Here is a 26,427-nt window from a genome sequence, read left to right as displayed (position 1 = left end):
GTGCCGCCCTCTCACGGCTCCCGCACGGCTCGGAGCTCTAAGCGGCCGAGACCAGGGGTGGGGGAGTGGTGCCGCACTCGGGGGGCTGCGGGGGACTGTAGTTAGCTGTAGTTCAGCCGGCCCGCCGAACGTTCTGGAAGCGGCACAGCCGCCCGTCGCGTGCCCGAGCGGTTGCGGCAAGTGCGGCGCCATGGGGCTGTTGGTGGTGGCGGTGGCGGCGGCGGCACTGGGCGCGGCGGTCGGGCAGGTCCCCGCCTTGCCGCCCATCTCTGATAAGGCTTTCATCGGGGAGTGCGTGCGCACACACAACGCGTACCGCAGGAATGTGGAGCCCACCGCCAGCAACATGCGGTACATGGTAGGCGGCGGCCTGCGGCTGTGTGAGCGGGGTGGCGCAGTGAGACGGCCGGGGTAGAAGCAGTGCCGTGTGCGTTCAGATAACATCACGCTTATTTGATGAGAAATATCTTAGAAAGTTGGGTTGGTTATAGACAGGTGAGACAGAAACAGCTGTGCGTGCAGCTTGGTGCTGTAGGATGGGCAAACAGAAGAGGTTCACGTTAGCCCCAAGGAATTTCTGGTTGGAAGAATCACAGAATCATTAAGGTTGGAAAAGACCTCTGAGATCATCCAGTCCAACCTTCCGCCCAGCACCACCATGCGGCGGCCCTCACTGCCACATCTCCACACATCTCAAGCACCTGCAGGGGGCAGGGGTTGCACCAATTCCCTGGGCAGCCTGTGCCCATGACTCCACTCTTTTCTGACAATAAATCCTTCCCAATATCCAACCTGAACCTCCCTGGTGCAACTCCTGGCCCCTATTTCTTATTGTATCATTGCTACTTGGGAGAAGAGGCTGACTACTACCCTGCTACAACCTTTTCTCAGGGAGTTGTAGAGAGCCATGAGGTCTCCCCTGTGCTCCCTCCGGAAGATAAGCAGTCCAGCACCAGATGGCAGTTAAGTTTTCTGTCAAAAGCAAGAGTATAAACTGGACTGCTGGGGCTGGAGATCTCTGGTATCAAGGAAAAGTCTTTGTGTCTGGTACTGACACAAATGGCACTGAAAACTTTGGTGAAAATGGTTAAACAAAACTGAAGAACATGCTGAAAAAAAAGAGACCTGATACCTTGGTATTTTGAAGTAGTCTTGAAAATAATCACATGCTCTCATGCTGTGGGAACAGAATGGCTTTGTGTGTATGGGTTAGAATCCAGAATGGTAGGTGGAGAGCCATATAACTTTCAGGCTGAAGTACCTTGTTAAAGCGCTGTGCCTGGGTTTAGTGTTCCGGAGGAGGAAAAGCAGAGAAAAATGATGAAAAAAGGAAATACAAATTTAGACAGATAGAATCATAGAATCATAGAATCACCAAGGTTGGAAAAGACCTAAAAGATCATTCAGTCCAACCGTTCACCTATTCCCAATAGCTCCTACTAAACCATGTCCCTCAACACAACATCCAGTCTTTCCTTGAACACCCCCAGGGTCGGTGACTCCACCACCTCCCTGGGCAGTCCGTTCCAGTGCCTGACCACCCTTTCTGAAAAGTAATACTTTCTCATGTCCAGTCTGAATCTCCCCTGCCGTAGCTTGAAGCCATTCCCCCTGGTCCTATCACTAATGACACGAGAGAAGAGGCCGACCCCCAGCTCACTACAGCCTCCCTTCAGGAAGTTATAGAGAGCAATGAGGTCTCCCCTGAGCCTCCTCTTCTCCAGGCTGAACATTCCCAGCTCCTTCAGCCTCTCCTCATATGGCCTGTGTTCCAGACCCCTCATAGCTAGAAAAAAGCAACAGACCTTGGTGAAATAACAACATTGGCAGCCATGTAGAGACAGAGAGTAACCAAAATGTCTGCGCAATGCTAAGCTTAGGCATTAAAACCTGGGATCTTTTCTATAAGACATAAAACTAGGTAGTTACAGATAGAAGAAGCCTGCTGGAAAGCACTCATGACTGGAACACAAATACAAAATACCTTTGTTAAATAATCAGAAGTTATGTTACAGTGGTAGACTGCAGAGAAATAATAAATAGCAGAATAAATTATTTGCCAAACAAACGTATTCTATGAAGCTGTGTTTGTAAAATGCTCTGGTGTATTTAAAGCATTAGTGCAGGATGTGTTTGTGGAGAATCAAAATGCATAAAATATTTATACATCTTAATCTACAGAAGCTGTGTATTTTTTACTCTGAATTAATGTTTATGTGATGGAAATCCTTAACAATTTGTTCAGTAAGAAAAAATCCCCCAGAAATTTCACACTTAATTAATGACTCATTTATCTGAAGATAAAAGTGCGTTCCAAACATTTTTTTAGTTGCTAGTATGTGCTCTTACAAAGTTAATTGTCAGCAGTGAAAAGGGGAAAATTCTTTTAACTTTGTAATTCTGTGCTGCCACTGGAAAAGTCAAAATAAAACACGAGTACTTGCCTTAAATAAGGAAAAGCATTTCTTTATGTAGCTCCAATACATAAAGTCTACCTGTTATTAATATATAATAATCTGTATATGTCCATTTTATTGCCTGCTTTTATCTGACTGTTGGAGACTCCTGTAACTTGACATTGCACAATTATTTCAACTTTATTGTTTTGCAGACTTGGGATGCAGCTTTGGCAAGGACTGCCAGGGCATGGGCAAATAAATGCATTTTTGATCATAACATGTATTTAAACGTGAGATATCATGGCCATCCTCATTTTATGAGTGTTGGAGAGAATATATGGATTGGAAGTCATCAAATATTTCATGTTCAATATGCCATTAAAGCGTGGCATGATGAAGTCAGAAACTACAATTACTCACTGCAGAAATGTAGTAAAGTCTGCAGTCATTACACTCAGGTAAGAATCATCTTCAGTAAAATCTTCTGTGTAGTTAGTAGTATAGTGCCTAGCGGACAAATCAGGGTCTGTCACTAATACAGGATTGTGAATGTGGTTTGTAGTGACCATCAGCTTGTTGTCTTTTTTAATCTGAGGCAGTGGCAGCGCTGCAAGTTACCTGGTTCACCTTCTTGTTTCATAAAATCATGTGTAATAACAATCCATTATTGCCTATAATGTTAGCGTCACTGCTTATTCAATTGTATCAGCACTTTGTGAACTCTACTTAGTAATCACTCCGAGTTCTCCAGCTGTGTACACACACCATTCTGAATTCTGGAAATGTCAGGTTGGTGTTGGAAATAATCACAGTAATTGCAAAATATCTGGGAGAACTCCTTATTAGGAAAAAAAAAAACACCAAGAGAAAATGAAAATCCGGCCGAAATCAATTATATCCCATAATATCAATTATATCTAGTAAGAAAAGAGAAAGATAATTCTTAATCTGGGACTCAGTTAATTAAACTTTTTTTTAATTAAACATTTAAGTCCTTTTCTAAGCAAGGTGATGTCTGCTTAACATACTGCTTAACCACTTCTTGCAGTTAAAATGGACAGGATGGAACTTTTGGGAAAGTTCAGATGGTTTTGTCAGTCTGAGGCCTGTGCTGTTCATGCTGGGGAGATACTGAGAGCAATCTGGTTTGTCTTTGTTTTCCAAAAGTGGGGTATGTGATCATCCAGATATTGTAGGTATATAGTTAAAAGTTCTTAACTAAATTCAGGACATATGCAGAGGATATAGAAGGAATCTCCCAAGAAGAAGTAGTGGATACTCAGATTGTAAGCGATAGTAAGCCATCATTGTTCAAGTACGGCAGCTAGCAGTGGTCAGTCTGAAATTGTACAGTGCTAAAGCTTTCAGGTCAAGTTTGTTGTAGTTACCAGCCAGGCCATTTTTAGTGCACGTAAGAAGCCTTTTTCTGCAGTCCTACTTAAAGAAGCTGTCAGGTAATTGCCACTGATTTCTCTTCTGTTCCTTGGAACCTGCCCAGCGACCATAAAGCCAGTGATGTTTACTAAAGTTGTCCTGTAGAAGATTCTGAAAACTTGCAGGATAGCTCTCTTACTCCTGAGGTGTATTGGGATGTGCATCTTAGAATGCTTTCTTACCAGCAGTTCTTTTATGAATAAACATTAAGAGTAGATCCGTTACTGCAAAATGGAACTCATATGTAGAGTCTCTTAAAATAGCCTGCTATTTGCTGGATATTAGACCAGGTTGCCATGTGTGCCATTTTAATTTATTTTTGAACATTTTTTAGATCGTTTGGGATGATACATATAAACTAGGCTGTGCTGTTGCTTTCTGTAAAGAAGTTGGAGGAATAAGAAACGCAGCAAATTTTGTTTGCAACTATGCACCACCGTAAGTTGTTCTTCTAACTGTGAAGAAAGAGAAATCAATTGTAATGATAGTTCACTAAAAGTAAACTGAGATTTTCGTTTGTTGGTAGCCTTGCAAAAGCTAAACCTAGAGAGAATAGTAGTTGTCTAATTCATTTACTAACCATAACCATTACAACATGTACTTGTTTTTTTTAAATCTACCAACTTTACTCATAAGGTTATTCTGTGGCAATCTTAAGCAAATCCCACTCTGGTTTGTGATCCTCTTCATTTCTTTCTTTTTCATATGAGCCAGAACAAATGGGAAACTTGGCAGCTTTTTTTCTTCTGGCAAACTTGGGCCATTGTCACGGAGTTCAGTCAGTTTGAATGAAATATTTCCTTTAAGTTCTGCCTTTATCTCTTCTTAGCTGTACTTCTAATTGCATTATTATTTTGAAACTTACTGGGATATGGAGTTTTGCTGTTGTTTTCTTTTTAAAATCTGATGTAAAAAAATTTCCAGTTGCTGATTCAGAATAATGACTAATTGACATCAACAGTGGTGTGTAAAGATTGATTAATTTGATCTTTTCTAATCTGTAACAATTTATCATGCTGATATCTTGTGCCGTCCTACAGATTCTTGACAACTGATAGCTCAGCTGCATAGTGGTCCAGGTTGGAAGGATCTTCCATTTCCAAGCACTGTGCCACGGGCAGGGCTGCCCAGTGCCCCATGCAACCTGGTCTTGAATGCCTCCAGGAATGGGGCATCTACAGCTCTCTGCGTAGTTGTGCCAGCACCTCACCACCCTCTGTGTGAAGAATTTGCCTTTTATCTAATCTAAGCCTGCTTTTTTTTAAGTTTAAAACTACTACTTCTTGTCCTGTCACTTCAATCCAACAAAGAGATGAGGTCTAACTGTATGATACTAAGAACCCCAATCTCTAATTCACCACAGGAAATAAGTGGAGCTAGAACAGTAAGACCATTGTCTCAGAGCATCCTGAGGACTCAATTAGCCTGACAGATAGCAGTTTCTTCTCAGAATTGAGGATGCACCAATTAAAAGATCACCTTGCTAAAATTACCTTTTTCAGCATAGCAGTTGTGCAGTGTAGCCATTTTATAGATGCTTTTCAAAGGAAATGAGACAGCATGCTGTGGTACCATCCTTGTCTGAGATTCCCATTACTTCCCGTCAGCATTCCAAAGTTGGCTGCCCCATCTTGCTACAAGTGTGAGATGGTTTCACCCCAATGGCCAACTGAACTCTACCATGCTGCTCTTTCACTCCCCCTTGAGAAGGGGGGGACTTTTTTTCCTCTTCAAAAGTTAATCTGTGCTTTTTTTTCCCCATTCATTATTTCTTCTCAATGGGGTACCACTCCACAACTTAGACGTTATTCAATGTTTAGATTTATTTCTGTGTAATGAGAAGGCAAGGCATCTCAGGAAACAGACAGTGCCTGCCATCTCTCTGGATATGTAGCTCAGAGTCTGTTTTCTCAAAGAGGATTTTACAGAGGATTTTAAACTCTGTAGTAGCAGTACAATTATTGTTTGCAGTTGAAGCCTTTGATAACAAGAAAGACCTCCTGAACTGCAGCTCAGGCAATCTCTGTGGTTTGTATTGCATTCCTGCAATTGAACCATGCACAATCACCTGTTGGCCCTCCTTTCACACTGTTATCTGATATTATGCTTTGGCCAGAGCTTCTAGAAGCTTTGCTTTGTCCTTCTATCTTTCCATTCTGGAGTCTGAGACCCTTTTCAGGTAAGCCTTGTGTTTGAAATCACTCATGCTGTGAGTGTATATATGGATGTTGACTTAAAAGTTCTGCCACTTAACCTGCAACTTTTGTATAGATATGTATTTATTTATATGTACACAGAACTCTCTCCTGCTTTTCTATAGCAGGTTTCTGTAGCAGGTCTTTGATTCCTAGTAACGAAAGGGTTACGAGGGTGGGCACTCTGCTTCCATTTTCTTCCTATCTGAGCTTCAAGGCAGTGCATGTGGTGGAAATGGGCTGCTTTAGCTTCTGGGGTAACAGTCAAGCCAACCAACAGCGTGTGTGAATGTGTATAAAGGCATGTCAAAGAAAAGTTGCAGTTAAATTGCAGGTAATGTCTTGGAGGGGTTCTCTGTGCACCTTCTTCAGCAATGTTTTACCAGCTCATACATCATTATGTCTGGTGGGTAACTTCTGCTTATAAATACAGATAGTGAAGAGTGTGTGTAGAAACTTGTAATCCTGAAAAAACTATCATAGGTCCTGATGCAAGTGATCTTCTTTGAAGAAAATTATTCAAAGTGTCTGCTATTGAGGTGAAAAGTAGCCCACAGTCCTTGAGGGGAGCTAAATCTGTCTGTTTGTTCCCAGGGTTAGGCTGTGAGCATAGCACTGCTGCTTCTTTTTGAGCAGACCATACAGCATAGCCAGGATACTGTGCAGCTGATTACCTGGCGGCCAGAATGATGCTGTCTGTGCTGTCAGATCTACCAGTTACATGTATGAGTGGATTGTATAAGTGTGCCACTAATGAGTCCTGCAGGCTGACCCTTATGCTTAACAGTCAGGCTCCACTTAGATGAGGTACTTAAGCATGTAATAATCCACCTGTATTCATTAAGACTGCATTCTTACTGTTAGACATTTTCAAGTATTTTGCTGAACAAAGGTTATGTTTTTCAACAGTGAGTAGCCCACAGAATATCCTGTTACATACGTTGTTTTTATTTTTTTACTAAATGATTTGTTATAAGCTATTCAGGAGTGTGTCAGCTTTAAAATTTTCCACTCTAAAACTCTTCTCAATTTATCTCAGTTAAAACAAAATTCTACCAAGAACATTCTCATTTATCCACCAGTGTAAAATTTGAATAAAAAGCCATAGTACCTTCCTGTAAAAAAAATAAAAAAATAATAAAAAAAAAAGGAATAACTTCTTAGAAGTCTCTTCTTTCTCGTGGAGAGAACAAAGAAGATGAAAAGAGAGATTTCAAAATGACTCCAAGGTTTTTAATAGCGAGCAACTCATTGTATTTCGGTGTATTTACTTCAACCAGTGACTTTTTAAAAATTATGCATGACCTACCTGTCTCATAGAAACTTCTTCCCTTGTAGTGGTAATTTTCGAAGAAGACCATATAAAGAAGGAGCACCATGCAGTGAATGTGCCAGGAGGGACTTCTGTGATAGGAAACTGTGTAGTAAGTGAAAGACAATGCAAAATGTAATACGTAAAAGGAAAAAACACGACCAAGTGCTTGATAAAAACAGCTGCAAAATGTGGTTTACTCCTTTTTGATGCTCTCTCAGGTCCAGTTTGCAATTGTATTATTTAGTATTAGGTATTATTGTGTTATGCAATTATAAACTATCCGTAAGGCTATCTATATTCTGGAAACAAAGGTGTTCATGTTGCTGAATCAGTGTCCTAGTGATACTTATGAAGTCTCAATTTGATTTGCTAATTCGTGATTGCAGTTTTAAATGTATTATGGTTTCTGTTGTACTCTGTAAAGGTTCAGAGTATTTGGTATGACATCATTAGCTAGATAAAGAAATCAGCATCTCTCTGTGTACTTCTAAAGGTTCTTACTTCGGTGTCTCTCTTCAAGGTCCCAAACATACAGTTTCTACCTACTAGAAAGCCAAAAGCTGGAAGATTCATGTGGCTAAAGTTAGGGCATAAGTTTTTAAGTTTCAATCAATAACTGGAAGTTACACTCGTGGTTTAACAATTAGTTGTCTTAATATATGTTATATAGCTTTAATGTTATGGGTCGTAATTTCTAAGTAGGAGACACCTCTGAAAAACAGATAGGACTACCAGGGTATATTTACCCCAGTATTTAGGCCCAATTTAGGAAACAGTCTGTCTCCCATCCTCAGCTGTAAGGCTGTACTTGATGGCATGTACTAACTTCACGTGTATGTTGTGAATATCAAACAGTATTTATTATTTTGAGAAGCACAAAGAAGAAAGGGTTCAAACTGAAAATGGTCATATAAGGCTTCAATTCCTTTTCACGTGGGTCTTTGTTCTCATCAGTGTAACTGTTAGAAGCAAGAATATCTTTATGGAGGCATTATGAAGTATTGCAGTTTAATTTTTACCAAAGCAATTTCATTGTTTTGTAAGGTTTCTCAATTCAAGTTTTTGAATTGTTAGATTTTCTTGTTTCATTGGTAAGTTTCAGCTTACTAGGAAAGATTGGAAGAAAGAGAAATTCTGGCTGCCTGATAGAACTGTTTCTTTTTTTTCCTTTCTGCAGGAAATGAAGAACGTGATAAAATTGTTTGTAAGTGTTATAATTTTGCACTGTTGTTCATATTCCTTAGTTACTACAAATGAAAAAAATGTACACCTAAACTTCTAATGATATGTTTATTTTTAGATTACTCACGATGGTATCCACCTTGGGAGTTCAGAATTATCTGTGATGAAGCCTGCATTGCTGTTATAATTTCGAGAACATTGCTGATGTTTGTTGGTTTTCTAGCTATTTATTTGTTCAGAAGGCACTTTATAAACATGTTTGTGTTCACATAACTTGATTTGAAATACATTCAATATTCTGAACGTAATCTCTAATGTTTTAAGCAAAAATCTATATTAATATGATTTTAAAATCAGCTTTCTTTTACTGTAGTTTTGTTACTATTTTATGCTCCTTACAGAAAACTTAACATGCTATAAAAATAAAAAAATTATTTGTAGGTAAGACCCATGTTGAGAAATTAGTAAACTAAGGATGGCATTTGATGTTCAGAAGCATTGTTTTTAATTGCCAAATTTATTGAACTCTGTTTATTTACCAGATTTACACACTGTATTCTTGGAATTCAAGGAGAAAAATGCCTATCAGTTTAAAAATTTGTTACAGTTCATGCTAAGCCAATATTTGATGTGACAAATGCTTAGTTTAGTGCCAAGAGGAAGCTAGCATCAGATTACGTACAAAGTCCTTTTTGCTAGAGCGACTGAATGTTCTGAGTAAAATCTGTGAAGACATTTCTTTAGAAAGGCATTTCTGCAGAAGTATTGATTCTTCAGAAGTACATGAAGCAGGACAACTTGGTATTTATTCAGTTGTGCATTTATTGCTCCTTATTCAAAATAAGATTGTTCAGATTATTACTTTGTTCCCAATTTCCTCTAAACCTTGTGTTTCATTTCTGAACTTTTGCTGTTCTGTTCTTTACACTGCACTGTTACTGATAGAATATTTACTGTCCTGTAAGCGTTCTGTAGTTCTACTAATAAATGTTCTTGTTTTTTAAACCTACTGAAGCCTTTGTATTCAACACTGATTTCACTCTTCTATATCCAACAGATCAGATCTTTAATTATTTCACTTTCTTTAAAAAACAAGTGTTATTTATACAATAGTCTGAAGCTTCTTTTGTTCTTTTGTATAGTAAAAGTAGATTTTCCTAATTGTGTCACTGTCTTGTCTAGTAAAAACTAATATAGCTGCTTTAAAGTTCATTATTATTAGGTAATATTTCACCTTTATTGTAAAACAGGCTGAAGAAATCCAGACTGAAAAACTGCTATTTTCTGAACTTAATCTGAGCTTCAGGAAGCTTCCTTGAGTTCATCCATATGAAATAATTTGTTTTATGCTTCCTTTTTCTGTGTGTTTGATGGACAATCTGGGTCTAAATCACTGCAGATTATTATATAAGTTAGTATTTGTAATTCCACTGATTTTATATATTAAAAGTATTTCTTATAACACAGTCTTGAAGAAAATAAGCCAGACTTTTCTTGAAAATTAATTTATGATTAGATACAACAGCTTTTTCTTCTGTAAGTTTTCTCAGATTACTAAAATATGGAACAGACTGTGTGTATTCAGAATCAATGGATTACATTCTCAATGCTAGGAATCTAATTCTATATACTTACGACCATAAGCAGGCAGCCCTTACACACAAAATTGTTCAGTGTGGACATTCCTGAGGAGCAGTTCTTCCCATTGCTTTACTGAAAGATAAAATGGCTTCTTGTGATGGAGAAACTGAATTCCAAACCGTAAGGAAAGTTTCCTTAGTACTTGCAGTAGACAATTAGAAATGAATGGCCTAGTTTTGTACTATGCTTTGCTCAGTATTGGGAGGCACAAGAAGGATATTTCTACAAAATGATAAAATGTCAGATTGTTTACTTCACTGTTACCATCCTCAGTGCTGTGTGATGTTCCCAAAAATCATATTGTTTGCCCCATTCCCTAATTTGGTGTCTTTGGGAGAACAAATATGCAGCCTCTTGTGCTTTGGTCCTTGCAGCATCCCAGTGCATTGATCAGAGAAGTCAGCAAGCAGTGTGTTACAGTTCTGCTCTGTTGGGCTGCCAGGCGTAGCTGGAGTAGGCAGTACTGTACAAATTCCCCTAACCAAAAAAGCAGTAAAACTGTTGGAACTACCTGCAGTCCAGCCATGTAATGATGGCATCCCGTAATAATATTATCTGTTTATAGCCTCATTATTACCCCCCAAATTAACAAATATACCTTTTCTCTTTAATAAATAATTACAAAAGAATTTATTACAAAAGAATTCATGTGGAAATCATCCATACCAACATGATCCTTCCAATTAGTCTCTACCCTGAGGTGAAACTGTAATACAAGTAGCAACAGATGTCAGAATGCTAGCTTATTCACACCCCTGGAAGGGCAGGTGATCTTACATCTGCATATCCTATGGGCAGACCAAGAAAGCCTAGCAAATCCACCCACTTGTTAAGCTGAATCAAGCAAGTCAAAGATAAATAGTCTCTCTGTCCCTAGCACAAGTAACAACATTCACTGGGAAAGCTGGTAACTTGAGGAGAAAGCTGAATGCAGTTTTACATCTTGGACTTCTGTTAGTGTGTAGTCCACCAGTCCTTATTTATCTAACCATGTGATACTTTAGGGGAAAAAAAAAAAAAAGAAATGGAAACCTGTTTCCAGCCATTTTAAAATGAAAGCAGGAGGTACAAAGTGAGAAAGAGGAATCTAAGGATGGAATTACGGAATTTTCTTACGAACAATTGGGCTGTGCAGTTTCCTGCCCATCCGTCACTCCATGTGCTAAACCTCACTGGAGATTTATGCAAGGACAGGGAACGTTTGCATCATCCAGACAAATACTACATGGATATCCAAATCACAAAGCTTTATTTTCATCTGGCGTACAAAAGAGGACTTTTAATGCTGGTGATTAATTGGCTTTCTGTGAAAACATTATGTGTGGACAGACTGCACTTCTGTTTTAAGGATAGTCTCACTAGATGGAGCCAGAGTCATCTCTGCAGGAAAGCATCTTAGAACCCTGAATGTGCTGGATAAGCCAAGATTTCCTGCTGTATAAAGCACCCATTTTCAGTCTCCACACACATTTCAGCTACACAGATATAAAACTGCTAGATCACTGGATTGCTAAATCCGGTGCAATTGCTAAATTGATGGTGCAATTTTGGTGTGCTACTTGCGTTCTATTTTTGCAGTCTGTGTGTGTGTAATATAGCCAACAAAGACAACTGTGGGACCTGTTTCTTTCTCTCCCAGATGATCCAAAGCCCCAGAAGGTGTCCACCACACCATTGCCTTCTGCAGCTGGCCCTACCTTCATGAAATCAGTCAGCAAATCACGGCTGGGCCAAGACATGGGTGGGGGAGAATTAGTAATGCTTGACATCCATACATGTGCACGCAGAGAAATAGTTACATGCCTCCTATTAATAGCATAGATAGATATAAATGTGATGGAGTTGGAGGACCACCGTTTTGAAATTAAAGATTAACCAGCTTGTGGAAGCATTAATGAGACAATGCAGATCCCACCAGCGCACATCCTGCTGCCCCAGGAAGGGATCAGGCTTGGAGTTTTACACCAGGAGCGCTAATCCCACAGTGTTCTCTTTCCGGGAGCACAGAAGGCTCTTCCAATAATGTCAGCCTATCAGATAAGCACAGGTGGCTACTGACAGAGAATCAACATGCATTCATGGCTTGGATTTCTAAGGCATGCCTTTGTACACACCAAACCAAAAGGTCAGCAAGTCTGTTCCTGCTGCTTAGGAACTTTTTTCCTTCTAGTGAGGTTAAAATTTAATGTACACAGTTTCGCTACTTCTGTTTGTTCTTAGAGTAATTCTGAGAAGGAGGAAAGGTCCTGCAAAATAATGATGTAAGAAAATCAGATGAACAGCAGATCTGTGTTTTATCATAGCTAGAATTTTTATGGTTCAGAGGAGTTTTAGCAAACTCATTATGCATCACCTCTGTGGTTAGCACCAACAGCCACCAAATAGCTTGGCAGTCAACCAGAATGAAACACACTCAAAGAAAAGACAGAGTCATATCTTTAACATTGCCCCTCGACGATATGCATGGCAGATGCCTGTTTCATGGGCAGCCAGCAGATGTGATGTCAGTTAGATCTTCATCTTAGGAAGCAGTTTCACTTCCTGTTGCTTTGGCAGACACTTTCAAGTATTTCAACACCCGAAGGACTACAGAGGAAGAACCCAGCAGTACTGACTCCACCTGAGCAATTCTTCTTTTAAAAACTTCAAAAAAAATACCAAAAGCGTTGAAGAATTATGAAAATCACCTTTTTCTTTGCTGTGCTGTTCTTGCTTGATCTCTTTGTTTGCTGTCATACATATGACCAATATCCCTTGCCTGACATAGAAGATGCGAAGTTCATTGAGGACTGTGTGAGAGCTCACAACGGCTTCCGATCCAAAGTGAATCCACCAGCCAGCAATATGCTTCGTATGGTAAGGAGACTTCTGTGATCTATTTGAAAATTAATTAAGATGGTGCTGCTGATTTTAGACCATCCTCGTTTGCATTTCCTCTGTGCTTTTCTTTCCCTTTTTGTCAGTGATTTCTGCACTATGTACGATCATTCTTGGTAGGAAATAGAAAGCAATTCATTTTTGCAGTACTGTTCTATCTTAATAATTGGAAGGGGATTTCTTGTATAGGAACAGATTGTTGCTCTAATTGTCAGCCACAGCTAAGGACTGTATTTAAATGAAATATATATAATGTTCAGTTCTCAGCATTTCATTTACGTTTTTCAGAGAGAGACAGTAATCTTCATTATATTAGCCCAGTTTTCTTACAAGAAATCTGTTTGGTATTAAAAAACTCCTGGAAGGCAACCTGTACCACAGGGTTTATTGGAAATCTAGTCTCTTGCCTTGTTTCCTCCAATCTAGAATATGTACTGAAGAAAGAGATTTGCTTGGACATTCAAATAGATGCCTCATCTTGATTTGCTGCAACAGGGCTTGGAGAGCAGGGGTGCTAGTATCTGGACTAGAAAGCAGATCTCCCCATAAATGTAATGGATCTCAGAACAGGCTGTGTATCAGTCTTAGCTTGCTCAATGGAGTGTGTAAGGAGAAGACAGATAGGTGGGGGAGATAACCCCAGTCAGCTCATGTCATTGCTTTGAGCCTTCAGGCAGTGCTGCTTAGCTGAAAAGGAAGCTAAATGCATAATCACATAAATGATGATGCTATGAGTCATTTTATGTAAAGACGATCACAGCAAAGAAGTAACATTCATACTACTCATGATTTTAATTTCTTGGAACTTTGTTAAATCTATCTATATTTAATTGATAATGGAAAAGCACCAGAGGCAACTTAGCTGCTTGGAGCAAAGATCCAGCAATGCTGGAATAAGAGGACAAATATAAAGAAACCTGTTCCATTGTGTTTGAAAGCTCACAATGGACTTTTCTTGCATGACTTTTTTCAGTCTCTGCAAGTTTTTATCATCCCTAACAACTCACAGCAAAGAGCTGCACAGTCTACCTACAAGCTCCGTGATGATATCTCCCAGCATTTTATTTGCTTTTGATAACTACTAGCTTCTTCTGATAGGCTCTGGTGCCTGTATTGGGAAGAACATGCGAGCATTGCTTGCTTACATACTTAACACAAGATAAAAGCTGCTGTATAGGATGTTGCTTTATGAAAGCCTTCCATTCTTAGGATGATCGTGCTCCCCTATGTTCTCTGCATCCCTTCCAGTTCCAATGTCTCCTTCTTAAAGTGAGGTACTGCGCACAGTTTTTAACAGGACTTGTAGTGTACTTATATATTTTTTTTCATTCTCCATTCCTTCTCAAAGAATTTCTAAAACTTTGTCATTTATAGCATGTATGGGAATTACTGAGTCAGAGCCTGAACCTCTGACCACCTGAGGTGAGCCATGAGTCAGCCAGAGGAGCACAGCTGAAGGCAATTCAGCTGTGCTGCTGGAAGGGGTGGAGCCAGGCTGCCCCCCTCGTAGACCTATTGAAGAGCTGACTGCCAGTAGGGAAGGATCTCTTCTAGAGATTGCCTTTATTGGAGTTTTGTGGTGAGCCCAGCATAAGGGTAAGCCTTCCATTTATTCTCTCTTGTTATCATAGTCTACTTCACCTAACTCTCTTGTTTATTTTGTGGTTGTAACATCTTGATATCTATTGATTATACAATAGTACTACTCGGCATTGATTTATGCATAGTAATGGTCAGCTCCAAACCTGTCATTATGAACACAAAGCTAAAATTCTTTTTTTTTTTTTTCCTCACATCCCTTCACTTACTTACTTTAACTTATTTATTTTTCCATACCTACTTCCACTTGCCATTTTATTGCCTGGTGGCATAAATCTTTCTGCAGTCTCCACACAGACATGGCAGCTTAAACACTGCAGTCCAGCTCTAAGCATCATAACAAGTCAGATATTACAGAACAGTGAGAGGTGCTACATGTCCACTAATATCTGAGGGAGAAGGAAGAAGAAAATCTCTTGCTTTAAGAATAGAAAAGACAAGACAAAGAAGCTGAATGCAAAGAAAAAAAATAGCAGTCTACTCTTTTAGAATACCTGAATCCACCTAACTCACTGCAGTTCAGGTTACATTGTATTTTCCTTCTTTTCTACAGTCCTGGGACCCTGCTTTAGCTAAATCTGCCAAGGCGTGGGCAAAGAGGTGCATGTTTGAGCACAATATCTACCTTAAAATACCACAGAAGATGCACCCCACCTTTACATCTATTGGAGAAAACATCTGGACTGGCACCGCCACCATCTTTTCTGTGCACGTAGCTCTGACTGACTGGTTTAATGAAGTCAGCAGTTATGATTTCAACACCCGTCACTGCACTGACAAGTGTGGTCACTACACCCAGGTGAGTCTTACGTGCCCAGTGATTTATTGTGTTTAAAAAAAAAAAATGCAGACATGGACCAGACTGCTTTGGAACACAAGTTATGGCAGGGTTTTTACTCCGTATACTAGTGCTCAATGAGATTGGAAATAAATTCTGATCTGCAGGGCTGTCTGAGCTCTGTTTCATTAATGGTTGGAAGAGATTATCTCCCTGGCTTCTGAGGGAGGCAGGCAATAGGTGCCAGACCACCTATCAGTCATTGGTCCCAGGCACGCTTTGGGTTGTCAGCGTTGCCTGTTTTAAACTTTCACAAGATCCTTCCACTCAGTCACCAACTCCTTCATCAATACTGTGAATTCTGGTTCTGGTTGCTTTTACAGACCTTGATCAGGTGCATCACGTTTCACTTTTCCCTTCAGGTTGTTTGGGCAACGAGTTACAAAGTTGGCTGTGCAGTTCACTTCTGCCATAGAATTCACAATCTTCAAGGTTTCAACAATGTGGCACATTTTGTTTGTGACTATGGGCCAGCGTAAGTCAATTATGGCACTTGGGGTTTCATGCTTTTGTTTTTAAATGTGCTTTAACTAACAACATCAGATTTTACCAATGGCAGGAGCATTATAACAAATTTCAGAAGCTATGTCCACCAATCAGTGGTTCCCCTGACCATCTAAAGCATTAGGTGCTGGGCAGTCTGAGCTGCAGAAAATCACTCTCTATAAAAGCAGATGAGCAGATCCTGGCAGAGGGCACATGCTGTCAGCAAGGGCTGTGGAATAAAATCCATTTTCTGGACAAAATGAGATTGAGAGAAGACCTCATTGTTCTCTACAGCCACCTGAAAGGACGTTGCAGTGAGTGGGATGTCAGTCTCTTTTCTCAGGCAACAATTGATAGGATGTGAAGGAATAGCTTCAAGTTGTGTCAGGGAAGGTTTAGATTAAATATTAGGAAGAATTTATTTGTAGAAAGGTGGTCAGGCATTACTGACCAGGGAGGTGGTGGTGTCCTCGTATCTGGAGGTATTTAAGAGATATGTGGACATGGCAATAAAGGGCAAGGGTCAGTGCTGAACCTGGTAGTGTTAGCTGATGGTTGAACTTTGTTGTCTTAAGTGCCTTTTCCAACCTAAATTATTCTCTGATTCTAGTGCAAAAGGATGACAGTGTTCAAGTTCATCTCATGCTTTGTGATTTCTAGACATACATTTTATGGATTTTAAAAAATACAGATGGGTAATGAAGGACTAAAAGCAGATTCCCATAAACTTGGGCTGAATAATACAGCATTGCACAAGAAACCTCTGCATGTCAGTGAGAGTATGAGTCTCACCTAAGTGGAATTTCAGATAGTGATAATGATCCTTTTTTGGATAAGGGTTGTTTTGCCCAATAATAGCTTCCCAATAAATATTATTCTAGCATGTGTGTTTAAAGTGCCCTTCCAAAGACTGAGCTAACAAAATACTGTTCTTCTCCTTTTCAGGGGAAATTACCCAACAAAACCTTATAAAGCAGGACAACCATGTAGTGGATGCAGTAACGACCAGTGTGTGGGCAATCTCTGTGGTAAGATCAAAGTGATTCACTAAGGAGATTGCATAGAAATAGTGGTGTCATAAATATCAGTAAAAATACAGTGGTGGGTCAGTTTGCACTAAGTACATAGTGGGTCTGTAGCCCACCACAGGACTAAAGTCAGGTTAGGATAGTGTATGAAGTTATCAATTGGAACATTGTGTAATTTAGGGTTCCTGGAGGTACAAAGCAGAGTTTCCAATCAAAAGATGTATCGGTTAGATTACTTTTTACCTTTTATCTGCAGGGAAGTCAAAACTAAAATATACCCAACAAATATTCCCATCTGACTTTTTTTTCCCCAGGAGAAATAGTATACTCAATTTTTCCATTCATTTATATGTCCTAACACATTTTCCTGAAAACTATACTTCTGAACCAATAATGAGACTATACTGAAAAATACTTTGTTGTAACTGTTACAATTTTCTGAAATAGAGCAATGAGAGCTTGTTTTTCCACAGCGGTTTGCTGCCGTGGATCTTAATTGTCTCACCCAGTCCCAAATTAGTCAGAAACAGTGTTTTAAATGGTCAGAGAGTAACAGGCATGCAAGAGTGTCTTAAATATTACTCTTGTGCAGCGTTTCACAGGAGATGTTCTCTACTAGCCAGACTCTAGATAGCTTCAGCTGTAAAAATAATTGAGCATTTGCTATTTGTTTTCCTTCTGTGATGTCCTGGCTGACTCATTTTGAAATCACAGGCTGACAGGCCACAGAAAGGCTATCAGCATCACAAAGACTAGGGGGCCGGAGAGGAAAAAGAGAGCTTCTGTTAGTTCAGTGCTAGATCCTACAACCAGTTTTGCTATATTCTCCTACAGGACAGAGACTGTTGCATTGATGTCTTTTTTCTGATCTCTCCACAGTGAACGCAGAACGTGAGAAACTTATAAGTATGTATTTGATTGCTTTTCACTGTTTTGACTATGGCTTAGTTGATCAGACTTTAACAATCATTTCTTTATTCTTTTTTAGGTTATACCAACTGGTATCCAGACTGGGACACACTGCCGCAGCCACCACAGCCTCGTCCCCCCCAGCCTCCAGCCCATCGGCCCCCGGCCCGCACACCCACAGCTGGGCAGCTGCATTCTTCCTGTGACCACTACTGTGTTAGTGTCTTGATTTTAAGGCCACTGTTTTTGGTACTGAGTGCTGTAGGTGTTCGTTTAGCGCAGCGGTGGTTTCCACACATGTTTATATATGTGTAATGATTGCTAAGATGCTGATAGTGATTCTACCATTCCATTAGAGAACTGCGTGTTTGATAAAAAGCAGTCATCTCTGCTATACTTCGTGGTGTTTATCCAATGCAAAATGCTTCTGCATTCAGGACAAGATTTAAATGGCTGTGCATGGAGTTGCTTTAATTTATTAGCGTGGCTTCTACATCTGTAAGAGCCTCTTAACTCAGCTTCGGGGGAAGTTTGCTGGAAGGACCATGTAGGCAGTGTACTGCTGCGTATGCTAATAAGCCTTCTGGAAACCTGGAGCATCACAAAGATCTGAATCGTAGAATCAGAATATCCCAAGTTGGAAGGGACCTCAATGATTATTGAATCCAACTTCCAGCTCCATGCAGGACTACCAAAAAATCAAGGGACCTGAAGTGAAAAAGGCCAACAAAAAAGCTCTTTTTAAGGCTTTTCAAAAAAGACAGAGACAGCAACCCAGACAGAGGGCCTGCCCAGAAGTGTGGCTGTTCAGGTCTCCAGCTGCAAGGAGTGCCTGAGCCTGCTGCTGCCTGGGGAGGGGTGGCAGGGATTCCACCTGTGTGAGGTGTGAGCAGGTGGATGAGCTGCTCAGCCTGGTGGTGGAGCCCAAAGAGGAGGTGGAGAGACTAAGGACCAGTAGGGAGCGTGAGCGGGAAATCGACTGGTGGAGTGACTTGCTGGCGTGCCAGAGGGAAGGGTGCCAGGGAGATATCCCCAGAAAGGTGTGGACCCCTGCCCTGTCACAATCAGACAGACCTGACAGATGAGAAGGGTTGGAAGAGAGTTTCAACTCAGCATCACTGCCTAGCCCGCTTCCCCAGCTCCTGCTAAGCAACAGGTTTGAGACGCTGGAAATTGAAGGGGCGATGAGTGGTGAGGTGATGGAGGATCTGTCTAGGAGGGAGCCTAAGGCGAGGTGGTCACCCCCACGCCTTTAGACTGCCTCTGTCAGGAAAGAAAGAAAGGTGATCGTAGTGGGTGACTCCCTTCTCAGAGGAAGGCCCAGGTCAGGTGCATAACCAGGGAACTCCCAAAGCTGGTCAGGTCCACTGATTACTTTCCATTACTCATAGTTCAGTGAGTAATGATGAAATTGCTCAGGGAAACCTGTAAACTATGAAAAGAGATTTCAGAGGTTTAGGGCATTTAGTTCAAGGAAAAGGAGCTCAAGTGATCTTTTGTTCTATACTTTCAGGGGCAGTGAAGGACACAGAGTGGGCTTGGAAAGCCCAAGCAATGAATAATTGGCTCAGATGCTGGTGTCGAAGCAGAAACTTTGGGTTCTTTGATCATGGCCAATTGTCCATCCGTGGAACCCACCTATCTCAAAGAGGGAAACAATCCTCAATAAAGCTAGCAGGGCTTATCGATAGAGCTTTAAACTAGCTACAGTGGGGGAAGGAGACACAACAGGGCTCGCCAGAGATGAGCCTAAGAGAACAGTGCTGGAACTGGGGGAGAGGCGGATGACTCACACAGCGTGGACAACAAGCAGGAGGAGCTGGAAGCAATTGTGAGGCTAACTATGACCCAGTTGCTGTTACCAAAACATGGTGGAACCATTCCCATGACAGGAGTACTGTGATGGATGGCTACAAGCTCTCCAGAAGAGATAGACAAGGAAGGAAGGATGGTGGTGTGGCACTTCATATTAAAGTGTGTTTTGATGTCGAAGAGCTTGGGGTTGTGAATGATAAAGTTGAACATCTATGGGTAAGGATCAGGGGAAGGCCTGTAGGAGCGACATCTTAGTGGGGGTCTTTTATAGACCACCTAATCAGGATGAAGTGATGGATGAGGCATTCTATGAGCAGACTGCAGAAGTTGCACAATCGCCAGCACTTGTTCTCATTGAAGACTTCAACTTCCCTGATATATGTTGGAAATACAATACTGCAGAGAAAGTATTCCAAGAGGTTTCCAGAGTGCATGGAAAATAGCTTCTTTACTCAGCTGGTATGAGAGCCTGCCAGGGGTGGTGCCCTGCTTGACCTGCTCTTCACTAACAGAGAAGGACTGGCAGGAGATCTAAAGGCTAGGGACTGTCTTGGGCAGAATGACCACGAAATTGTAGAATTCTCTATTCTAGGAGATGTCAGAAGGGTGAGTAGCAAAACTGTTATCTTGAACTTCTAGAGGGCGGACTCTGACCTGTTTAGGATGCTTGTTGCAGATATCCCTTAGGAGTCCCTCCTTAAGGGCAAAAGGTCCAGGAAGCCTGGATGCTCCTCAAGATGGAAGTTTTAAAGGCACAAGAACAGGCTGTTCCTGAATGCTGTAAGGCAAGCCGTAGGGGAAGAAGACTGGTGTGAATGAACCAGGAATTGCTTTTGAGACTCCAGAAGAAAAAGAGATCTATGTCCTTTGGAAGAAGGGATAGGCTACTTGGGGGGATTACAAGGAAGTTGCTAAGGTATGCAGGGTGGAAGTTAGGAAGGCAAAAGCCCAACTCAAGCTCAGTTTGGCCACTGCAATGAAAGGGAATAAGAAATCCTTTCACAAATATATCAACGGTAAGAAAAGAACCAAGGAGAATTTCCATCCTTTACTTGATGCAGCAGGGAATGTAACCACTGAGGATAAGGTGAAGGCTGAGGTCCTCATTGCTTTCTTTACATCTGCCTTTAATAGGCAGATCAGACATCCTCAGAGCACTTTACACCCTGGTCTGGAAGTCTGGGATGCTATGCAGAATACATCCTGGGTGATTCAGGTGGAGATGGTTAGAGAGCTCCTCCTCCATCTGGACTGTCATAAATCCATGGGACCGGAGAGGTTCCACCCTCAGGTGCTGAGGGAGCTGGCGGAGGTGATTGCCAAGCTGCTCTCCACCATCTACCAGCACTCTTGGTTATCTGGAGAGGTCCCAGAGGACTGGAGGCTTGCTGATGTGACTCCTATCTGCAAGATAAGGTAAGGAGAATGCAGGGAACTACAGGCCTGTCAGTCTGACATCAGCACCAGCAAAAGTTATGGGGCAAATCATCTTGGACGAGATTGCACAGCATGTGTGTGGCATCCAGGGGATCAGGCCCAGCCAGCACGGGTTCATGAAAAGCAGATTGGGCTTGACCAACCTCATCTTCTACGACTGGGTGACCAGACGATAGACGGGGAAAAGGCTGTTGATACAGTCAATGTAGACTTCACCAAAGCCTTTGATGTGGTCTCTCACAGGCTTCTTCTAGGGAAACTGGCTGCCTGTGGCCTGGACAGGTATACCCTTCTTTGGGTAAGGAACTGGCTAGAGGGCCATGCCCAACAGGTTGTGATTAATGGAACTAAGTCCAGCTGGCGACCCATTTCAAGTGCTGTCCACCAGGGGTCAGTGCTGGGACCCATCTTGTTTAATATCTTTATTAATGACTTAGATGAGGGGATTGTGTGTACCCTCAGTAAGTTTGCAGATGACACCAAGCTGGGAGGTGGTGTTGATTTGCCTGATGGTAGGGAGGCCCTTCAAAGGGATCTGGATAAGCTGGATCGCTGGGCTGAGGTGAATGGGATGAGGTTGAACAAGGCCAAGTGTCGGGTGCTGCACTTTGGGCACGATAGCCCCGTGCAGCGCTACAGGCTTGGGGATGAGTGGTTGGATGACTGTGAAGAGGAAAGGGACCTGGAGGCGTTGGTTGATGCTCGGCTGAACATGAGCCCACAATGTGCCCAGGTGGCCAAGAGGGCCAATGGCATCCTGGCCTGCATTAGAAATAGTGTGGCCAGCAGGAGCAGGGAGATAATTGTCCCACTGTACTCAGCACTGGTGAGGCTGCACCTTGAGTACTGTGTTCAGTTTTGGGCCCCTCACTACAAGAAAGACATTGAGGCCCTGGAGCGTGTTCAGAGAAGGGTAACAAAATTGGTGAGGGGTCTGGAGCACAAGTCTTATGAGGAGTGGCTGAGGGAGCTGGGATTGTTCAGTCTGGAGAAGAGGAGGCTCAGGGGAGACCTCATTGCACTCTGCAACCTCCTGAAGGCAGGTTGGGGTGAAGAAGGGTTTGGCCTCGTTTCCCAGGCAACAAACAGGACCCGAGGAAATGGCTGCAAGTTGTGTCAGGGGAGATTTAGATTAGACATAAGGAAAAACTTTTTCTCTCAGAGGGTGGTCAGGCACTGGAATGGCTGCCCAGGGAGGTGGTGGAGTCACCATCCCTGGCAGTTCCAAGAGACTTCTGGATGAGGAGCTGCGAGATATGGGTTAGCGGTGTGTGGTAGCAATAGTAATGGCAGGATGGTTGGACTAGACGATCTTGCAGGTTCTTTCCAACCTTGTGACTCTATGATTCTATGATCATACTCTGTGTCTGAGAGCATCGTCTAAGTGCTCCTTCAGCTCTTAAGTTGAACTTAACTCTGGGTCCAAAAGAAGCAATAACTCATTTTCATTAAATTTCAATTATCCCAAACATCATTTTCTCTTAATATTGGAGATTTAACTTTGTATTACTTTTAAAGAAGAGAAAGAATAAAGCTTGTCCTTTACTAAGCCTGCATGTGTTAGTCTCCATTTAAGTTATTCTATTGTCAGTGTTACTATTCCATTCTTCTCTCAGAGCTAATCTTTGTTCTCTCTAGCTGAAAAAATACAGGCAAAGATTGATAGAGCGAGGTTTAAAATGGAGTGCCAGTGGAAGAAACCTAATATTAGGATATATGAAAGTGACAAAATGTGACACACAGAGTAGGTAACATCCACCCTAAGCTGCCAGAGAGGGGAGTAGGGAAGAAAACCAGGTGTGGGAGAAATGAGGCGGGCTCAGAACAGATTCCGGTTCAGAAATGAAGATCTCAGCCTCATTCAAAAAGCTTGAATCACTGGTGGCTTCAATTTGTTTTTAGAGACTTTTGGCTTCAACCACCTATTGCTCCTACATACCTCTGTTAGCAAAGGAAAACAAACCCTGTCTGAAAGCCATGCTTCAAGTTAAGAAATACTGGCTGAAATTAGCATGTGTAACTGCTATTAATGTTTCCCCTCCTTTATTTTAGACCTACTGTTTGTGAACTCAGTATCTCAAATTCTGAGCCATGATGTAGTTCACAAGGAATGTACTGAACTCCACCTGGGGGAGAGCGCTGTGGCAGTGGAGAGCTTGTGGGTGAGAATCATGGGGCGGGCTGGTATGGCTGACACTGTTGTGGCAGTGTGCTACAGGCCCCCTGATCAGGAGGAGGAGGTTGATGAGGCCTTCCACAAACAGTTGGAAGCAGCATCACGATCCCAGGTGCTGGTGCTTATGGGGGACTTCAATTATCCAGATATTTGCTGGAAAAGCAATGTGGCCAGGCATGCGCGGTCCAGACGGTTCCTGCAATGTGTTGAAGACAACTTCCTGATGCAGGTGGTTGAGGAATCGACGAGGAGAGGGGTACTGCTGGACCTTATTCACACTATTAGAGAAGGGCTTGTCAGGGAAGTAAAGGTTGCGGGCAGCTTGGGTTGTAGTGACCACGAGATGGTGGAGTTCAAGATCCTGAGTGGAACAAGTAAAGCAAAAAGTAGGATTGCTATCCTGGACTTTAGGAGAGCCAACTGTGATCTCTTCTGGGACCTACTTGGAGCTATCCCTTGGGCTGGGGTGTTCGAAGGCAAGGGGGCCTGTGAGAGCTGGTCGGCATTTAAGCAGCTCTTCTTCCAAGCTGATCAGGATCGGTGCGTCCCTGTGAGGAAGAAATTGGGAAAGGGTGGCAGGAGACCTGTGTGGATGAGCAAGGAGCTCGTGCACAAACTCAAAGGAAAGAAGAAGGCCCATGAAATGTGGAAAAAGGGTCTGACCACTTGGGAGGGATACAGGAATGTTGTCAGGGCCTGCAGGGATGCGACGAGGAAGGCTAAAGCCCACCTGGAATTAAATCTGGCAAAGGGGATAAAGGATAATAAAGAAGGCTTTTTTAAGTACGTTAACAGTAAAAGGAAGCTTGGGGGGAATGTGGCTCTCCTGCTAAGTGACAGGAGTGTTCTGGTAACGGGGGATGCTGAGAAGGCGGAGATACTGAATGCCTTCTTTGCTTCTGTCTTCAGTGAAAAAGCTCCCCCTCGGGAATCCGAGACCCTGGAGGTTAGTGAGAGGGTCTGGGGAATGGATGACCTCCCTTCAGTCAGGGAAGAGGTGGTCCGAGAGCGCCTAGGCAACACCAATGTTCACAAATCCATGGGATCCAATGGGATGCATCCACAGGTGCTGAGGGAGCTGGCAGAGCTGATTGCTGAACTGCTTTCTGTCATCTTTGAGAGGTCTTGGAGGACGGGGGAGGTGCCTGAAGACTGGAGGATAGCCAATGTCACTCCGGTCTTCAAAAAGGGCACGAAGGAAGATCCAGGCAATTATAGGCCAGTCAGCCTCACCTCTGTCCCTGGAAAGGAGATGGAACAGCTGGTGCTGGATGTCATCTCCAGACAACTGGAAGAAAAGGAGGCTAGCAGGAGTAGTCAGCACGGGTTCACAAGGGGGAGGTTGTGCTTGACCAACCTGGTAGCCTTCTATGATGTTGTCTCTGGCTGGGTGGATGGGGGGAGAGCAGAGATATAGTCTACCTTGATTTCAGCAAGGCATTTGATACTGTCCCCCACGACATCCTTATAACAAAGCTGAGCAAGTGTGGGATAGATGAGTGGACAGTGAGGTGGGTTGAAAACTGGCTGACTGGCAGAGCGCAGAGGGTCGTTGTTGGTGGTGCAGAGTCCGGTTGGAGACCTGTAAGCAGCGGTGTTCCTCAGGGGTCTGTGCTGGGTCCAGTCTTGTTCAACATCTTCATTAATGACCTTGATGAGGGAACAGTCGCCACTCTCAGCAAGTTTGCTGATGATACGAAGTTGGGAGGATTGGCTGACACGCCTGACGGCTGCGCTGCCATTCAGCAAGACCTGGACAGGCTGGAGAGCTGGGCAGAAAGAAACCAGATGAGGTTTAACAAAAGCCAGTGTAGAGCCTTGCATCTGGGGAGGAATAATTGCATGCACCGGTACAGGTTGGGGGATGAGCTGCTGGAGGGGAGCTCTGCGGAAAGGGACCTGGGTGTCCTGGTGGACGACAGGTTGGCCATGAGCCAGCAGTGTGCCCTTGTGGCCAAAAAGGCCAATGGCATCCTGGGGTGCATTAAAAAGAGCGTGTCCAGCAGGTCGAGGGAGGTGATCCTCCCCCTCTACTCTGCCCTGGTGAGGCCTCATCTGGAGCACTGTGTCCAGTTCTGGGCTCCCCAGTACAAAAAAGACAGGGATCTCTTGGAAAGAGTCCAGCGGAGGGCCACGAAGATGGTGAAGGGCCTGGAGCATCTCTCCTATGAGGAAAGGCTGAGTGAACTGGGTCTGTTCAGCCTTGAGAAAAGAAGACTGAGAGGGGACCTGATCCAGGTCTATAAGTGTCTAAGGTGTGGGGGGCAGAATGGCGAGGCCGGACTCTTTTCAGTGGTGAGTGGAGACAGGACAAGGGGAAACGGCTGGAAACTGCAGCACAGGAAGTTCTGCACAAATGTGCGCAAGAACTTCTTTACAGTGAGGTGACGGAGCACTGGAACAGGCTGCCCAGGGAGCTGGTGGAGTCTCCTTCTCTGGAGATGTTCAAGAGCTGCCTGGATGCCTACCTGTGCGACCTACTGTAGGGGAATCTGCTTTGGCAGGGGGGTTGGACTTGATGATCTCTGGAGGTTCCTTCCAACCCATACAATTCTGTGATTCTGTGATAAGGGAACTGTAATAGGGTAACAATGGAACTTAAATGGGATCACTATGGAGTTCCATGGGGTCAAAATGGAAGTCATTTAACTATGGAGCTCTTATGGTGTAAGAATGGAGATCTTATGGAGATCTTATGTGGTCACTATGGAGCTCTATGGGGTTAGAATGGAACAGTTATGTGGTCACTAGGAAGATCTATGGGGTCATAATGGAACTGTTATGGGTTTACAATGATACTTTCCTAGTGTAACTATGGAGCTCTTCCGGGGACAGCTCAGGGATTGCTTTGGGGCTCCATGGGGTGATAATGGAACTGTTTTGGAGTCACTATGGAGCTCTTATGGTCATAATGGAGCTGTTATGGGGTAAGAATAGAACAGTAATGGGGTCACCATGGAGCTCTGTGGGGTCACTGCGGAGCTCTGTGAGGTCATAAAGAAGCTGTTAAGGGATGACAATGGAACTTTGATGGGGTCACTGTGGAGCTTTATGGGGTCACTATGGTACTCTGTGGGGTCATAATCGATCTATTAA

At 42.7% G+C, this 26,427-nt stretch overlaps 3 protein-coding genes across 3 annotated transcripts in view; all 3 read left to right on the top strand.

Moving 5' to 3' along the window:
• LOC128073438 (uncharacterized) overlaps positions 1 to 25,767 on the top strand; it is a 381,873-nt gene extending 356,106 nt beyond the window's left edge. Inside the window, exon 2 of the mRNA XM_052668364.1 lies at positions 25,188 to 25,767. Within this exon, the coding sequence (XP_052524324.1) occupies positions 25,188 to 25,719 (532 nt within the window). The 3' untranslated portion in view covers positions 25,720 to 25,767. The remainder of the gene's footprint in view (positions 1 to 25,187) is intronic.
• On the top strand, positions 9 to 9,834 carry LOC128073437 (GLIPR1-like protein 2). The gene is made up of 6 exons (XM_052668363.1): positions 9 to 358; positions 2,612 to 2,857; positions 4,168 to 4,271; positions 7,367 to 7,452; positions 8,521 to 8,547; positions 8,644 to 9,834. Exons 1-6 carry the CDS (start codon positions 191 to 193, stop codon positions 8,796 to 8,798), a joined length of 786 nt encoding a protein of 261 aa, XP_052524323.1. The 5' UTR covers positions 9 to 190; the 3' UTR covers positions 8,799 to 9,834.
• On the top strand, positions 12,730 to 22,057 carry LOC128073435 (glioma pathogenesis-related protein 1-like). Its single transcript, XM_052668360.1, has 6 exons — positions 12,730 to 13,022; positions 15,196 to 15,441; positions 15,843 to 15,955; positions 16,912 to 16,994; positions 17,874 to 17,900; positions 17,983 to 22,057. The coding sequence occupies exons 1-6, from the start codon at positions 12,843 to 12,845 to the stop codon at positions 18,216 to 18,218; spliced, it is 885 nt and encodes a 294-aa protein (XP_052524320.1). The 5' UTR covers positions 12,730 to 12,842; the 3' UTR covers positions 18,219 to 22,057.
• Positions 25,768 to 26,427: the final 660 nt, after the last annotated feature.

This window comes from Tympanuchus pallidicinctus, unplaced genomic scaffold (genome assembly GCF_026119805.1).
Source record: "Tympanuchus pallidicinctus isolate F22 unplaced genomic scaffold, pur_lepc_1.0 scaffold8, whole genome shotgun sequence".
NCBI classification, from domain to species: domain Eukaryota; kingdom Metazoa; phylum Chordata; class Aves; order Galliformes; family Phasianidae; genus Tympanuchus; species Tympanuchus pallidicinctus.
This window is presented reverse-complemented; position numbering and strand designations above follow the sequence as displayed.